Raw genomic sequence first — 18,992 nt, 5'->3', positions numbered from 1 at the left:
TCAGGATGTAGAATTGATTTAGTTAAAATGAGGAATAGTTGAAAAATTAAATCACGAGTGGGAGTGGTCTACAGGTTCCTGAACAGTAACCACAATATTGCGAAATTTATACAAGAATACATTTTGTGGTTGTGATAATCTACAGTAATAATTGTGTGCTTTTAATCTACATATATGCTGGAATAATCAGATCATTGGTGGTAGTAGCAGCAGTCTCAATGAGAAGTTCTCAGAATGCTCTCAAGATAGTTTCTTAGAGCAGCACACTCTCGAACCAACCAGAGAGCAGGCTATCCTCGAGGTAACATAGTATGATTTGAACTTTGCATCCTGCATCAAAAGAATAGTGAGTCTAAGACAAATGTTTTAAACTTAAATAGGGTAACATGGGGAATATGAAAGGTGAGCTAACTAATGTGAACTTGGATCTTAGGCTTGGAGATGGATCAGTGATGATGCGGTGCCAGGCATTTAGGGAATATTTCAGAATATTCAGAATAAGTACATTCCTATGACAAATAAACATTCTAAGGGTGGGCCCACCATCTGCTGTTAATTAAAGAAATGAAGAAAAGCATTAAACTTTAGCAAAGAGATTTTTCCCAAAGTCGGGGGAGTTCAAATCTAGGAGGCATATTTTTTAAGATGAGAGGAGAAAGATTTAAAACGGGCATGAGGAACAACTATTTTACACAGACAGTAGAATGAACTGCCAGATGGATGCAGGTCCAGTTACAACATTTATAGGATATTTGGATATGTGGAATATGAGAAATTTAGAGGAATATGGGCCAAATGCAGGCAAGTGGGGCTAGTTTGATTTACGAAATGGTCATGGACTATTTGGACCAAAGGGTCTGTTTCCATGACTTAACTTTATGACTTAAGGAAAGATCATATACCTGTGCAAAGCTGAGTGACAGGTCAAATGCCTGGTCAGAATACGGAACAAAAAAGAACCACAGGAAGATCAATAAGAAGAAATAAATGAGAGCATGAAATGAAGTTACATAGAAATGTGTAAACACATCTAGTTATCTAATAGCATATCTGAAAAGGTAAAGAATGAATAAAGTGTGTGTTGGTTCTCTAGAGGGTGAGAATGGGGAGATACAATTCAATAACAAGAAATGGTGGATGGAATGAATAAATATTTCCTTCTATCTTCTTTATTGAAGGTATAGATCATCCCAGTCATCCCTGAAAATCAGGAGGTTGAAGGAGGAGATTAACTTGATGAAGTTATAATCACTATGAAGTGGTATTGAGTAAGCTAATGACTTAGCTGACAGTGAACACTGAGTCATTGCATATTCTGTAATAATATTGTATAACATAAGGGGTAGATAATCCTGCCCAACCAGAATCTTTCAAAGGTTATCGGGGCTGTGTGAAAATGTGAAATTTGGAATACAATCAGACTAACGACAATCTTTTTGAATGGTAAAGTGGGTTTGAAGGACCAAAGAGATTAATTCTGCTCCCGGGTTGTGTGTTTGGAGTTCGGAGAGTGCGTTGTACAAGAGAGAATGAAATTATACAGAATAAGAAGTAACAGGAAGAATGTGAAATTGTGGATGAAAATTAGGGCAAAATGGGAAGGAGAAGTGTGGAGCTGTGGAAAATGATGAGTGTTAAAATGAAGTCAGCATTTGCATGTAGACAAAACCTGCAGAAAACATAACTATTTCTATGATCCCAACATTTAAAATTTTCTCTTATAAATTACAATTTTACAAAATTATTGGCAAAAATGCACTTACATACAAGTTTCCCAACTTCATTCCAATTAATAAGAGTATTTACAAAAAGTAGAATAACCTTGTCTTTCCAGATACCTGCTGATGCACCATGGACTGCTCCCCATGCTGAAGAATGGGATAAAATAACAATGAAAGAACTGATTGACAGAATTTGCTGGACCAGGTATGTTTTCTTTAAAATTATTCTTTTTAGATAGTTAACCATATTTCAAGTTCTTTAGTCCAGCTGAGTTCTTGCCCTTTCTCAGAGAGAATGGTTGGGTGGCCAGACTTTATACTTGTGCCAACACTGCCTTTACTCTACAATCAAGAGATATGAATTACTGTCCTGTATGGAGTATCCAATCTTGATTTTATCCATCCTTACATTGAGATAATGTATCTCCCTGCTTGTCACAGCTCAAACTGAGAGCTCAGCACAATATTACATTGTGTAATTCTTGTCCATGCCCCTCTGATGCTGAATTCCATTACAGTACTAGATATGGTAAAACTATGTTTTGTGTTGACTATCATGAGATTTATTGACATTTATAGTAATGTTACAACTATTTCCTATGTTATTTATTTACCAAATTAATTTAATGAATTTTTAGTTTTTTTTGCATTTTACTATTACTTCCTGTAGATAATGAACAGTAGTTTGTTTTATACATAAGGTGTTATTGAAAATTGCATTTCTTTAGGCTTAATTTTGTTGAGGGCATATGACAGGCACAGAATAAGATGGCTAGTAGATCTAGAAAACTCATTACACAGCAGGGTCAGTCAGACAGGTGGATGACTGTGAGGAAAGGTAAGAAGGGTATTCAAAAGTCTCCTGTAGCTATTCCTCTATCACATAGATATTCAATTTTATGTGCTATTGAAAGGGATAGTCTCTCTGAGGAAAATAAAAGGGATGGTCAGTTATTAGGCGTTTGACAAAATTTAAAAGAATAATTGTTATAGGGGACTCTGTCAGGGACACAGGCAGGAGATTGTGGGCAGTTGCATAAATCTATGATGTATGTTGCTTTCCTAGTGCTAAGATTAAGGACATCTCTAAATGTTTCAAACATATTGTTAAAGAAGGGATTGAGAAGCTGGAAATTATTGTACATGACTCTGAATTAGTTTTCAAAAAGCTGAGGCTTTGATATTAGTCATTTTAAGATATGCATCATTCAAAACAATTGATTCATGCAACGTGCTGTGAGCAGAGAGTTACTATCTTATAGATTTTCTTGTTCTTTGTTGACTGTGAGAAAGGTCACCAGCCTGTATGCATGTTAAAAAGCATGTCTTCAAGGGTCTAGAGAATTGGGGATGGATGTAGATGCAGAGAAGGTCAATTAACAGGAATATACCATACTTTACATGGAGGATATTATACTGACAGGATGGGTCAGGATCAGTGGACTGATTTAATGATGTGAATAAGGATCTGTTAGTGCTGCATGGACTTGGTGTAGATGTACTGTACATGAATTTCCAGAAGTCATTTGTAAGAATATTTTTTAAAATATCATATCAAAAATTGAAAATTGCAGAAAATAAAAGCATCTCCATAGAAATTTAGTTAGACCACATTTGGAGAGCGTTAGCTGTAAGGAGAGTTAGACAAACATGGTAGCATTTTGGCACAGATAGACAATTGGCTGATTAACAAGAAGCAGACAGCAACATAAACTTGAGAGGTGTGCCATAGAAATGAGTGTTGGGACTTCAATGTTTTACAATTTATAGAAATTACTTGGGTGACAGGTTATAAAGTATAGTTGCTAAATTTATTGATGAAACTAAAATAGATTAGAAAGCAAATTGAGAAGAGGACATAAGGAGGCTACAAAGAAGATATTGAAAAGCTAAATGAGTGGCAAAGATGTGCCAAATAGAGTACAGATAAGGAATAGAAAAACTGAAATTTTCCATTTTAGGAAGAATTTTTTAAAAATCTAAATGGTGAGAGATTGCAGAATTCTGAGATGCAGAAGGATCTGATTGTCTCAGTGTGTGAATTCTAAAACTTTAGTGTTCACGTGCAGCAAATGATAAGGCAAGTTAGTAGAATGTTTTCATTTACTGAGGAGGAAATTGAATATCACAGTAGGAAGGTTGTGCTTAAGTTCAACAGGGCATTGGTAGGACCACGTCAGGTGTACCATGAACAATATTGGTCTCATTAGTTAAGGAAAGACGTAAGTGTGTTAGAAGCTGTTTATTAGAAGATGTCAGTCTTCTACCTGGAATGAGAGGGTTGTCTTACAAGGAAAGGTTGGCCACACTAGAGTTTAGGAGTTTAGGAGAGTAAGAGTTTAGGAGAGTAAGAGGTGATTGATTGTAACACACAAGATTCTTCACAGGGTAGATGTGGAGATTTTTTTTAAATTATGGGAACAGCTAGCACTAGGGATCACTGTTACAGTAAGGAGTTGCTCATTTTAAACAGTAATGAGGTGAAATTATTTCTCTCAGTAGCTTCTGAGCTTTAGGAGCTTCCTTCCTAAAACGTTGCAGGTAACAGAAAGCTGGATGTTCACAGAATTTGGTTAAGTATCATTTCAGGGAGTGTTGAGAGAATTTATCTCTGAGTGTGCTAAGCTTTTTTGTGTAATTTGATACCATTCATCTCATTGAGCATGCATCATACTTTTACAGTGCCGTGCTCACACTCCCCTGCACTTCACAGCAGCAGATGTGCTCAGCATTGTTGGAACCTTCTGGAATTCCAGCCACTGACGACAAGTTTAAAACTCAGCTGTGTTTCAGATCAAATGCTGCAAGTCCTGAATAGCCCTTTACGTTTGCAGAATGTGAAGAATTAGTCTGAAGATGACCAACAGAGACAAACTGGCATCCTGCTTTGCTGATAGGAAGCTGGAGGTGCTGGTGGACAGGACAGTTGTTCTCTTCTCTCAGAAACTCAGATTGGTGCACACAGTGAAATACAGCAACATTTCCACCCAGTTGACCCATCACTGCTGGCAGCCATGACAAACTATCTAGCTTTGTGTCTGTGGTAAAAGTCAAGACAGAATAAAAATACTATGCTCATGAAAGATCTCGCTTTGGGGGTGGAGGCAAGGCAGGGATGGTGTGAACATCTGAGTAGGTACAAAGTGAGTGAGTGTAATCAGATCAAGTGAGAATCCCTGAGATGCAGCCTCATTGAATCCATGAGATCAGATGTCCCTGTGTATAAAGTGTCCTGGCAGCAGTGTTACAAGGAAAGCGGCCAGTACACACAAAGTACAACACAGAAGTGCAGAACTGTCTTGAAAGTAGATCAGAGATGTGCTGTGATGGTGCAGTGAGGCTGGTACCTGTTGGGTGCCCATGCCCATAGAAGAGGGATGTGTGCAGTAAATGCACATAGAGCATGCTCTATGATGTTGGTACCTGGTGTCTAAATGGAGATCTGAAGGAGCAGGTCATAGACTCATGCAGTTGAAAACAAACCCTTCGGTTCAACCAGCCCAGCTGACTATAGTCCAAAATAAACAAGTCCCACCTGCCTGTGCTTGGCCAATATCCTTCTAAACATTTCTTCTTGTTCCTATTTAAATGTCTTTTAAACATTGTAACCATACCCAGATCCACCACATCCTCTGGAAGTTCATTCCACACACAAATCCAACCACTCTGACTTTCATGTCAGGGTTTGTCACTGTATACTTTCTATCTGTGGGTGGGAGAATGGGAAACTGCATATCAATGAGGTGAGATTAAATAGTAATGAAATAGGTTACTCGCTGCTCACTGGTTAGAAGATGTGACTTTTCTCATTTTGATGTTGAGCAGCTCCTCACTGACCAGCCTATGCAATGCTGACAATGTTCTCGCCAATTTTAATGTTGTTTAGTGCTGAGGTAGATTCCGCTTTTGGTGATGACTAAGATTTAGGCTCAGTGTAAGGTTGATCATATCTTTGGGATTACAGTTATTCTTGTTCACCTAATATATTGGGGTGTTAGGGAATTTTGCTGCTAAAGTAATCTGTGCATATTGCTGATATTGTTCTTAATAAGGCAAAGGGACAAGATATGCAGTTTTCTTTGCAATAGTCTGTAGCCCTTCTTGTTAATAACTACTTCTATAACCAATTGCCCTGCAGAAGTGCTCAAACACAAGCCTGTAAAGGTACACTTAGAACACTCGTATATCTCTGCTTTCACTGTTTTCCACAGCTATTAAATACCTTAACACCATTTAGAATGTGATACATAATGAATGTAAGAGTGATATGTGGATTAATCAATCAGAATTTCAATTCCATGCAATAGTAATTGCATTTGTCACATTCTCTGAGCAGATTTATTGTTTAGTTAATTTCAAATATTTTATTGGTCTAATTTTTTGACTATTAATATTTGAGTTTGCTTAATTTACGTAGTTCCAGAATTGTCCCATAAATCAGCTATTCTGTTTACTGTGAACATATGAAGAGTTTTCCTGGAGATTTTCCTTTTAATTTTCAACCTGTAGGGTCGCCAGGCGTTTTGCTACTCTTTTTGTGAATATAAATGTCACCTCTGAGCCACATGAAGTCTCTGCTCTATGGTTCCTGTGGTACGTCAAGCAGTGTGGTGGAACAACACGGATATTTTCAACAACCAATGGTGGACAGGTGAACAAACATTATAAACATTACTATCCTGATTTGCTTGTTTCAGTACTTTTTGAAAAGATTGATAAGAAGTAACAATGGAGAAATTTGAAGATATTTTTGTATGTGCATTGCTGATGTAGCATGGGGAAAGGGTTGCTTTGATCTGGTGACTTTTCTTCTAACAACTGGAGCACTAATCCTCTAATAACATTTTTTGTTATTAGGTTAAATTAGATTACCTACAGTGTGGAAATAGGCCCTTCAGCCCAACTGGTCCACACCAACACTCCGAAGAGTAACCCACCCCCATATTTACAATAGACAATAGGTGCAGGAGTAGGCCATTCTGCCCTTCGAGCCTGCGCCACCATTCAGTATGGTCATGGCTGATCATCCTTAATCAGTATCCTGTTCCTGCCTTATCTCCATAATCCTTGATTCCACTATCATTGAGAGCTCTATCCAACTCTTCCTTAAATGAATCCAGAGACTGGGCCTCCACTGCCCTCTGGGGCAGAGCATTCCACACAGCCACTACTCTGACTAATGCACCTAACTCTGTGGGCAATTTAGCATGAACAATTCACCTAACCTGCACATCTTTGGACTGTGGGAGGAAACCGGAGCACCCGGAGGAAACCCACGCAGACGCAGAGAGAATGTGCAAACTCCACACAGTCAGTCGCCCGAGGCAGGAATCGAACCCGGGTCCCTGGTGCTGTGAGGCAGCAGTGCTAACCACTGCTAGCCACACCAGTGCTGCCCTAATTGGTGAATAACTTAATTAAGAATGTCCAGTTGAGTATTTTCCCAAATGTTCACTGGAGGTGTCTTATTAAAGCAAGCTGAAAACATATCCAAGTGAGATTTCCATGGACATGTTCCTTTAAGAAAATGATGCTGTTCGGTGTGAATGTTTGAACATGTTTTTACCAGAAAGGAACTTAACTCTATACCAAAGATTTTGCAAGTTGCTTATACTTATAGTGACAAGTAAATGAAGTAAAACATTATGTGTATGTGATTTTGCCTTTGCAATTATGAAATTATCTAATTGTTACCAACCTTACTCGGTAGTTCTGTAATCATTCTATTTTGTATTCCTGATCTGGTATGTTTCAGGTTGTAACAACTCATTTCCTCATTAATTTAACTGTATACATCCATAACATTTGATACTCTTGACAGTTTGACATTCCTGAAAATTTCCATAATGGTATAAGTGTCCAATAGACATAAACCTGCATTCTTAAACTCTGCTTGCCACATAACTCACATTACCACCTGACTATGGTGTATTACATCAGAATATTTGTGGGTTACCCATACCCTATCCCCCTGTAAAAAATGATAAAATAATGTGCTGTTAAATTCAGAGTTAAATCATGAATCATACTTCTTTATTAATGACATAACATCACAAAGATGGAAAGACAAAAAAAGCTGATTGATAAGAAACCAATAAAGAAAGATCCAATCGAAAAGTACATTTGCACAGCCCAAACTCTGAAAAATCTTTTTACAAAAGTAACTTTTGTAAATGTCAGAAAGCAATATTTGTTGCTGACAAGGCAATACTTCTGACTGCTACAGGAATCTTGCTGTCAAATATCATCAGAAGCCTTTAATATAGTAGGTGTTAATGTAAAGATAGTTTTGAAAAATGTAGTTTTGCGTTTACATGGTGCCTTTCACAAACATTGATTATCTCAAGGTACTTTATAGCCAATAATGTACCTTTGAACTGCAATTGCTCTTTGAATGAGGAAATACAGAAGCTCCCATTTATACACAGTAATCTCCCATAAACAATCGCTGTAATAAAGGGCGGATAATCTGTATCATGATATTGATTGACAAACATCGGCTAGGCCGCCACCCTGTCTCCTCTTAAGGATACAGTAATGGGATCTGTTGTGCCATCCAAGAGCGCAGACTGGCATCAGTTAAACATTTAGTCAGAAAGACAGAATTTCCAGCTTCAAGGAAACCTCCTTCAGTACAGCTGTATTAGCTTTGATTTTGATGCTCAAATCCTGGCATGGGACTTTAAACCAGAATCTCTGACTCAGACACAAGTGTGCCACCAACTGAGCCACAGCTGACTCTTGCTTCCAGCTTGCTGATCCTGCATGCTAGGACAGTAAAATGTGTAGGGGGATAAAAACATTTCCAGACCTGTTCAGGGGTTCAGACTCCGTGTTGCATAAGAATGTATCATATTTGGTTCCAATACTTACATAGCATGTACATAATCTGCAGGAAAAGAGAGTTGGCAATTTTAATTAAGGAGAGTAAACGTTCTCCAGGAAAGTTAGCTTTATACAAAAAGGAGATTTCAAGTTGATATTCGGACACAGATCTATGTGTTAATTTATTGTCAGGCAGAATGCTGAGTCTTGCAGCAGTCTGTCTCTCAACAACCAGATTGGAAAGACTATTAAATTTTTGAGAACTTAGAAATACCTTCCAAGGTTTTCACAGGTGGCCTCAATTTTAAATGTCCAGGTACACAGACCAAGAAACTACTCAAAATCCAGGTTTATCTGTTCAGGCTGCTCCCTGAGAGATTGGAATTTCTCCAGTATGCTTCCAACATAAAATAGAATGTACTAAAATCACCCTTACTGATGCCTCATAATCAGTGATGTTGTCCACAGGCAGGAGGGAATTGGAATTAGATTTTAATGTCACATGTACTCAAGTACAGAGATATAGGAGTACAATGTGAAGTGTACAGTATCACATTCCCAGCACCAGCTTAGGTTCAAAGGTATCTCAGTACAGAAGTTTAAGTACAAAGTAGAAAAATAAGGAAATTTAGTTAACGTTCAACGTTAAAGTCCTTCTTAGTATAAAGTAGAAAAATAAAGAAATTACTGTAGTGGTTCTGTTCGCCGAGCTGGAAGTTTTTGTTGCAAACGTTTCGTCCCCTGGCTAGGAGACATCATCAGTGCTGTGGAGCCTCCTGCGAAGCGCTTCTTTGATGTTTTTTCTGGCATTTATAGTGGTCTGTCCTTGCCGCTTCCGGGTGTCAGTTTCAGCTGTCCACTGTAGTGATTGGTATATTGGGTCCAGGTCGATGTGTCTGTTGATGGAATTTGTGGATGAATGCCATGCCTCTAGGAATTCCCTGGCTGTTCTCTGTCTGGCTTGCCCTATGATAGTAGTGTTTTCCCAGTCGAATTCATGTTGCTTGTTGTCTGAGTGTGTGGCTACTAGGGATAGCTGGTCGTGTCGTTTCGTGGCTAGTTGGTGTTCATGTATGCGGATTGTTAGCGTCTTCCTGTTTGTCCTATATAGTGTTTTGTGCAGTCCTTGCATGGTATTTTATAAACTACATTAGTTTTGCTCATGTTGGGTATTGGCTCCTTTGTTCTAGTAAGTTGTTGTCTGAGCGTGGCTGTTGGTTTGTGTGCCGTTATGAGTCCTAGGGGTCGCAGTAGTCTGGCTGTCAGTTCTGAAACGCTCCTGATGTATGGTAGTGTGGCTAGTCCTTTTGGTTGTGGCATGTCCTCGTTCCGTGGTCTATCTCTTAGGCATCTGTTGATAAAGTTGCGCGGGTATCCGTTTTTGGCGAATACCTTGTATAGGTGTTCCTCTTCCTCTTTTCGCAGTTCTGGTGTACTGCAGTGTGTTGTAGCTCTTTTGAATAGTGTCCTGATGCAGCTTCGTTTGTGTGTGTTGGGGTGGTTACTTTCATAGTTTAGGACTTGGTCTGTGTGTGTTGTTTTCCTGTGTACCCTTGTGGTGAATTCTCTGGACATACATAACAGAAAACAGGAGGCGGAACCTATCAACAAAGACGGCATACTTAAACTACTGGACTTATGCCTCACTACACACTTTACATTCAACAATCAGATATACGAACAAATCAACGGAACACCCATGGGATCACCAATCTCGGGACTCAGCAGAGGCAGTTATGCAAAGGTTAGAACAAACAGCCCTACCACAAATTCAACCCAAACTCTGGGTCAGATATGTCGATGACACTTTCGTAATCATCAAAAACACGGAAATAGAAAAAACACACCGGATCATCAACGCCACACTCACAGGCATCCGATTCACGAGAGAAGTAGAAAAGGATAGCCAACTCCCATTCCTAGACGTGATAGTACAGAGAACACCGAACGAAGAATTCACCACAAGGGTACACAGGAAAACAACACACACAGACCAAGTCCTAAACTATGAAAGTAACCACCCCAACACACACAAACGAAGCTGCATCAGGACACTATTCAAAAGAGCTACAACACACTGCAGTACACCAGAACTGCGAAAAGAGGAAGAGGAACACCTATACAAGGTATTCGCCAAAAACGGATACCCGCGCAACTTTATCAACAGATGCCTAAGAGATAGACCACGGAACGAGGACATGCCACAACCAAAAGGACTAGCCACACTACCATACATCAGGAGCGTTTCAGAACTGACAGCCAGACTACTGCGACCCCTAGGACTCATAACGGCACACAAACCAACAGCCACGCTCAGACAACAACTTACTAGAACAAAGGAGCCAATACCCAACATGAGCAAAACTAATGTAGTTTATAAAATACCATGCAAGGACTGCACAAAACACTATATAGGACAAACGGGAAGACAGCTAACAATCCGCATAAATGAACACCAACTAGCCACGAAACGACACGACCAGCTATCCCTAGTAGCCACACACTCATAAAACAAGCAACATGAATTCGACTGGGAAAACACTACTATCATAGGGCAAGCCAGACAGAGAACAGCCAGGGAATTCCTAGAGGCATGGCATTCATCCACAAATTCCATCAACAGACACATCGACCTGGACCCAATATACTAATCACTACAGTGGACAGCTGAAACTGACACCCGGAAGCGGCAAGGACAGACCACTATAAATGCCGGAAGAAACATCAAAGAAGCGCTTCGCAGGAGGCTCCACAGCACTGATGATGTCTCCTAGCCAGGGGACGAAACGTTTGCAACAAAAACTTCCAGCTCGGCGAACAGAACCACTACAACAAGCACCCGAGCTACAAATCTTCGCACAAACTTTGAATAAAGAAATTACATTAAACTGAACTTTCCCTGTCCAAGCATTTTATTACTACATACTCAAGATAACTTGTTTGCAAATTTTTGAGTAGCTTCTGAATGAACAATCTAATTTCCTCACTCCAACTCTTCTGGGAATTGGCTCCCTGTTTTTCAATCCTCTTGGTTGGCTACAACAAAGAATTTCAATTATTATTACATGCTGTAATTTCACTCTTCTATTGAGAGGTAGTACTGATCAAAATTAAAGAGTCAATTACAAGGCTTTCTTGTGACATTGAACACAGATATAAAGAATGAGAATAGAACAGCATCCAAAGCAAAAAAGGAAGCTCACAAACATCCAGTTTGAAAAATTTGTAGAGGGTTTGGTTTTAACCTGAGAGCACGGTTGTTTAGTTGATGACTTGTATCATGCATAGTGGCAAAGTTTGTACATGTGTGTTCTCAATGATTGGATAATTCTCCAATTTACTTTAGGACTGTGTGTAGTTTTCAAGAGTTACAGCGAATCAATGAGAGTGAGCACTAGCCTTCCAGCTCTGTTATTACAAATCTGTCTTTTTTTTTCTCTCTCTCCTGTGTTCCAAATGCTATTGCCTAAAATTTTGTCCCTTTTGTGTATTCCCATATCTGATTTCAATGTTCTTTCAAGTTGAATAGTCTGCAGATGATTTTTATCCCATGATGTGAATCTTCCGGAAAGACATTCATCAACAGGAGATACCAATCTTTTTATAATGATGTTAATTTCAGTCCAGAATAATTCTTTATATTGGCAATTTCATGAGCTTGGCTTAATCTGTTTAGGGTGATCACTGAAGCTATCTGAAGTACTGTAAATGCTTTACTTTTATAAACACACAGTTTAGCTCATGTCAGGTCCCAGGTATTAAAATTAAAATTGAAATTGACAGTTCATTTTACCACAATCATATCAAATGGAAAAAAAAAGACAAAATAGGGGGTTACGTTAAGAGATGGAAAAGGAGTCCAAATAGGGAGTATGGTTTAACAACCTCAAACATATTGAAAAGAACAGCAAATCATTCTGCAAATATTTCAGTAAAAAGAATTGTTAATTGTGAAGTAACACATCTAACAGAGAAAATTGCGAGTTAATAGAGACAAAATCAATCTTATTTGTCCAATTTCTTCAATGTCAGTTTCACATTCTCCATCAACACTTTGGATATTGGTTATTGGATTCGCTACAATGTAGAAACAGGCCCTTCGGTCCAACAAGTCTACACTGATCCTCTGAAGAGCAACCCACCGAGACCCAACTCCCTCTGACTAATGCACCTAACACTATGGACAATTTAGCATAGCCAATCCACCTGACCTGCACATTTTTTGGATTGTGGAAGGAAACCAGAGCACCCGGAGGAAACCCATGCAGACAGTGGGAGAATGTGCAAACTCCACACAGACAGTTGCCCAAGGCTGGAATTGAACCTGTGTCCCTTGCATTGTGAAACTGCAGTGCTAGCCACTGTGTCTACCTCTACTTTTGCACATAAGGCAAGTAAACCTGGGCCAGTCTTGGAGAATTGTGGAATTGCATCCTGGTCAACATGCAAGATGGCCATGGCTCCTTTGATAGTCCCAAGACTTGTCTCCATTTCTGAGCCAGAACATTTTGGGTGCACACAAAGCATGCAGTTTAGGCTGACTCCCAAAATATTTTACTTCATAACACTTTATGATGGCTTCCACTTGGCTGATGAACTAAAATAGTCCTGATGATCATCTGTGGCTCCATGGTAACTGTCTCGCCTCCTTAGTATAAAGTTGTGGGTTCAGATTCCATTTAAGAACTTTGAAAAATAGTTCCAACTATCTTCCCAATTCAAGACTGAGATAGTGCTGCACTGATAGATGTGTTGGTTTGGAAAGAACCCATTAAAATGAGTCATCGTGTGCTTTCTCTGATAAATTATTGCATGGCACCACATCAAAGGGCAGGGAAATTCTCCAACATATATCACTTACCATTATCCTAAATACCGATCTTTACTTTGAAGTTTGTGGGATATTATTTTGTGCAAATTGACTACCATTTACAGCATTACAGTCAAAGAAATGTGGTTTTGAAAAGTGCTTTTGGGCACTGTGAGGATGTGAAATCCAAGTCTATTTTCCTTTGAAATATGTTTTTGATGTCTGAAATATCTCATTTCAAGATTATCTTATAGTTAATGAACTATTTTAATGATGCACAGTTTTCAACTAGTCCATTGATTATACATCCTGTGTTTACAGGAGCGAAAGTTTGTTGGTGGTTCTGGTCAGGTCAGTGAACGATTGATGAGCCATCTTGGAGATTGTGTAAAACTGAAAAGCCCCGTAATCCGGATTGATCAAACACAAGATATGGTCATCGTGGAGACATTGGATCATGAGAGGTTTAAGGTGAGGGAAATGGACAGTAATAACTGGTAATGTACTTTAATCCAAAGCATTGCACAAAATTAGGGATATTGAACAGAAACCTAGAAATTCTTGGGAATGGTCTGGCAGCGTAAATGCAGGAGAGTGAAAGTACAACTCATCTTTCAATGAGGCTAAAAAGTCTCTGCCCCAGATTTTGAGAATGGGGTCATTGACAACATGATGGTCTTCTCAGTAACCACTGTGGTGTAGGCAAGAGCCTCATGAGTGTTCATTTGCTGCTCTTTGTGCAATTTTTATTGAATTAATTACCCATGAGAACAGGGAGTATATCTTGTCACCCACACATTATTTGCTGACATGGTTTTCTTCCTTAAAATACTGAGAAAATACTAAATTCTAAAGGATGAATACATTTTGACAACTTCTAGGCATCTTATATTGACATTTAGAATTCTTGCATGTTTACATCGACAGAGTAAAATTTGTCAAACCAGTGCTGAGAAACCTGACATGGGAAATAAACAATCTCATAAATCAGCACAGATACCGAATGTCAGACCATGAACTCCAGAAACATCAGAAATGGTGGCAAAATGGAAATGTTACCAGACTAGGAATCCAGTGTGTTAGCCTAATGTTCTGGGGATACAGGTTTGAATTATGCCAATGGAAAATAGTGAAATTTGAATTCAATAAATATCTGGAATTAGAAGCTAGCCAAGTGCATAGTGCTATGGTTGGCTCAATTGGCTGGATGGCTGGATTTGTGATGCAGAGTGGCACTGACAGTGTGGGTTCAATTCTTGCACCAGTTGAGGTTACCATAAAGGTCTCACTATAACTAGTTGTCACTCTCTCTTGATGATTCTTGTTCTATGTAATTATTCAAATTTTGTGATGGTGTGACCCACATGCTGCTCAGAACTCCATCAACACCTCAGCTTTAAGGCATTGTATCTGACTGGAATACCTGAGAACGTAGATCAGAGTGGTGCTAGAAAAGCACAGCAGGTCAGGCAGCATCTAAGGAGCAGGAAAATCTACGTTTCGGGCAAAAGCTCTTCATTTTCCTGCTCCTCGGATGCTGCCTGGCCTGCTGTGCTTTTCCAGCACCACTCTGATCTAAACTCTAGTTTCTAGCATCTGCAGTCCTCACTTTTGCCTATCTGAGAATGTCTCCACACACTTCTGGTCTGAAGTCAAAGTGTCAGTGAGGAAATGTAGAAGAATCATAAATGAGCCAATATCACATCACCCCCACCCAAACTTCCCACTTCCAGAAAGTCTCAAAATTTATCATCTCTTGATCATTAAAATTAGTGGATTTCCAGTTCATTTTCTGTTGTTACCCTGAAATTTTGACAGATGTAAGAGAGGATTGGTTGATCTTGCATCTCCTCATTGTTGTATATTAATGAGGAAACCTATTTATTCAAGTGACGAGGGAGAGATGAGTGGAGGTAATGAAAGAGGAAAGGTGGAAAGGAAGTTATACTTTTTTGTTGTCATTTAGGCTAAATATGTTATCAGTGCAATTCCACCACCCATGACTGCGAAGATTCACTATGAACCACCCCTGCCAAATCTACGTAATCAGTTCATCCAACGTGTTCCTATGGGCTGTGTGATCAAGTGCATGGTGTACTATAGAGAAAACTTCTGGAGGAAGAAAGGTGAGTTCTTTTCCAGAAAACAAATTATTAGACAGAATTGAAATTCAACTATTAAATGTTGACTCACCATAAAATAGTTCAGTAGTTTTGTTGGAAGTTATCCTATCATTAATATTATTTCTAAATTTCTCACTTTATAAAATTTAATTCCAATTTAACACATATATTGCAGTAAAATATGATGACTCTGATGTGTTCTGTGCCATCAAATTGAAACGAAAGAGATGAGACTAAGCCAGGTTATGAAGCAGAGAAAGAATTCCTAGGATGGTCCTGAACCATTTCACCTTGAAACCATTTGAATTATAGATGAGGAGAAACCAACCGCACTAAATGGTGGCCACTATAAGTGGCCTTAGAGGTTGGCGTGCATGCATACTTCACACGTGAGCATGCTGATCACCATAAAAGGGCATTTTATGTCTGCAATGAATGTCCAGGAGAGGTCCTCTATATAAGCAGATCATGATGCTAGTCACCCTATAATATTAATTTTATGACAGTTCTGTGCAAAGTTATTGCCATATTCCTTATTGTTGCACACAGGCTTTCTTCCTGCTGACGCATCATCCATTTCATTGTGTATTTGGATCAGCCTTCGCCTAGAGTTTCCCCATCAATATTCTCATCTGAGGTTTCTGTGCAGAACCCATAGATATTACCTCACCCTCTGGTGAACTTGCTTCTGGGCCATCCTTGCCTGCTGCAGTAGTTCCAAATCACTTGTGCTTGGTATCTCACGAGTACCATTCTTGCTTCTGAGCTAATACAGTGTCAGTTTCTGAGCTGGTGAAATCGAGTTTCTTGAAAATTGCAATCAAGAGCAGACCAGCTTACGGTTCTTGAATATCTGAAAGAAGGAGGGCACAGTGGAGGGTTGTGATAGTGTTATGGTGGGAAATGCTTACATCATCTGCAAACTATAAATCACAAAAAACATTGGATGAGGAGGATGAGGTATTTGAACAAGACATTTAGTTAAGAGGAAACCATCATCTTAGATGGTTTCAACTCCATAGCTACTGATAACCTCAGTCATGACTGCTTTTTGGGTGTTTTAGCTCCAATGTTTCTTTTGTTCCATTTTTCTTCTCCTCATGCATGTGACAAGAATAATGGACATGATGTGGAGGTGTCAGTATTAGACTTGATTAGGCAAAGTTAAAAATCACACAACACCAAGTTAGAGTCAACAGGTTTATTTGAAAGTACAAGCTTTCAGAGCACTGCTGGAGTTAATAATTCATTCTGGAAATCAATCTCTATTAATTGGTAAAATAATTGAACTACGTAAAGTGAGGAATTCTGTTTATACCTGCCGTATGTCCTGTCTCAAATTAGAGTCATAGAGATGTACCACACTGAAACAGACTCTTCGGCCCAATTCGTCCATGCCGACCAGCTATCCCAATCTAATCTAATCCCATTTGCCAGCATTTGGCCCATATCCCTCTAAGCCCTTCCTATTCATTTACCTATCCAGATACTTTTAAGTATTGTAATTGTACCAGCCTCCACCACTTTCTCTGGCAGTTCATTCCATACACGCACCACACTCTGTGTGAAAAAGTTGCCCTTCAGATCTCTTTTATAAGACCATAAGACATAGGAGTGGAAGTAAGGCCATTCAGCCCATCGAGTCCACTCCTCCATTCAATCACAGCTGATGGACATTTCAACTCCACTTACCCACATTCTCCCCGTAGCCCTTAATTCCTTGTGACACCACGAATTTATCAATCTCTGCCTTGAAGACATTTAGCGTCCCGGCCTCCACTGCACTCTGCGGCAATGAATTCCACAGGCCCACCACTCTCTGGCTGAAGAAATGTCTCCACATTTCTGTTCTGAATTTACCCCCCCTAATTCTAAGGCTGTGTCCACGGGTCCTAGTCCCCTCTCCTAACAGAAACAATTTCTTAGCATCCACCCTTTCCAAGCCATGTATTATCTTGTAAATTTCTATTAGATCTCCCCTTAATTTTCTAAATTCCAATGAATACAATCCCAGGATCCACAGCCGTTCCTCGTATGTTAGACCTAACATGCCAAGGATCATCCGTGTGAATCTCTTGAGATCAGGGTCCTCCAAAGTGTGGATCAGGGATCCAAATGGAATCTTGAGCTGAAAGATACCCACGCGCATGGGTCTTCTCTCCCCTGCCCCCAATTTCCTCGGTCTTCTCCCCCACCTCTCAGCTTTCATCAAAGTTTTGTGACAACCTTCCAAACCTAGAAATTGGTTCAGACTGGGAATAAGTTTGGGAAGCACTGCCTTAATTGTATTCCAACATTATAACTAATTACTTCAGCATTTATTTTCATTAAAATATCACATGAGGGAAGAGGATCAGAAAGCAGAACAGAAACAGGCATCTTAATCTGTCAATTATATTCACGTCAGCCCACCATCACAGTTATCAATGTTAACACACTTGAGGATGTACTGCACTGTCAGAGGTATGATCTTGTGATAACACATCACAGCAAATCACCCTTTGACCTGCCAGGTGAGTGTAAAAGATCTCATGGTAATATTTCAAAGAAAAGCAAAGGAGTTATCCCTAGTGTTCTTCAATCAATGTCACATTGCTGTGCCCCTTGCTGATATATTTGTATCATCAATAGACTGAAAGTTGGCTAACCTGGTGCCACTATATCAGAAAGATGGTAAGGACAAGCCTGTGAACTATAGACCAGTGAGCCTGACATCGGTGGTGGGCAAGTTCCTGAAGGGAATTCTGAGGGACAGGGCTTACATGTGTTTGGAAAGGCAAGGACTGATTAAGGAAGGTCAACATGGCTTTGTGCGAAGGAAAGCATGTCTCATGAATTTGAGTTTTTTGAAGAAGTATCAAAGAGGATTGATGAGGGCAGAGCGGTGGACATGATCTATATGGACTTCAGTAAGGTGTTCGACACGGTTCCCCATGGGAGACTGGTTAACAAGGTGAGATCTCATGGAATACAGGGAGAACTAGCCATTTGGATACAGAACTGGCTTGAAGGTAGAAGACATAGGGCGGTGGTGGAGGATTGTTTTTCAGACTGGATGCTTGTGACCAGTGGAGTGCCGCAAGGATTGGTGCTGGGTCCACTACTTTTCATCCTTTATAAATGCTTTGGATGTGAACATAGGAGGCATAGTTAATAAGTTTGCAGATGACACTAAAATTGGAGGTGCAGTGGACAGTGAAGAAGGTTATCTAAGAGTACAATGGGATCTTGATCAGATGGGCCAATGGGCTGAGGAGTGGCAGGTCTAGTTTAATTTATATAAGTGCAAGGTGCCGCATTTTGGAAAGGCAAATCAGAGCAGGACTTATACACTTAATGGTAAAGTCCTGGGGAATGTTGCTGAACAAAGAGACTTTGGAGTGCAAGTTCATAATTCCTTGAAAATGGAGTCGTAGGGAGATAAGATAGTGAAGAAGGCATTTGGTATGCTTTCCTTTATTAGTCATAACATTGAGTGTAGGAGTTGGGAGGCCATTTTGTGGCTGTACAGGA

At 39.6% G+C, this 18,992-nt stretch overlaps 1 protein-coding gene across 1 annotated transcript in view; it reads left to right on the top strand.

Moving 5' to 3' along the window:
- Window positions 1–18,992, top strand: part of mao (monoamine oxidase) — a 152,453-nt gene that overhangs the window by 110,738 nt on the left and 22,723 nt on the right. The window contains exons 5-8 of the mRNA XM_060833059.1: window positions 1,835–1,926; window positions 6,231–6,372; window positions 13,678–13,827; window positions 15,323–15,482. Of these exons, the coding sequence (XP_060689042.1) occupies window positions 1,835–1,926; window positions 6,231–6,372; window positions 13,678–13,827; window positions 15,323–15,482 (544 nt within the window). The remainder of the gene's footprint in view (window positions 1–1,834; window positions 1,927–6,230; window positions 6,373–13,677; window positions 13,828–15,322; window positions 15,483–18,992) is intronic.

This window comes from Hemiscyllium ocellatum, chromosome 12 (assembly GCF_020745735.1).
Source record: "Hemiscyllium ocellatum isolate sHemOce1 chromosome 12, sHemOce1.pat.X.cur, whole genome shotgun sequence".
In the NCBI taxonomy this organism is placed as follows: Eukaryota; Metazoa; Chordata; class Chondrichthyes; order Orectolobiformes; family Hemiscylliidae; genus Hemiscyllium; species Hemiscyllium ocellatum.
The sequence above is the reverse complement of the archived record's forward strand: the minus strand, read 5'-3'. Positions and strand labels throughout refer to the sequence as shown.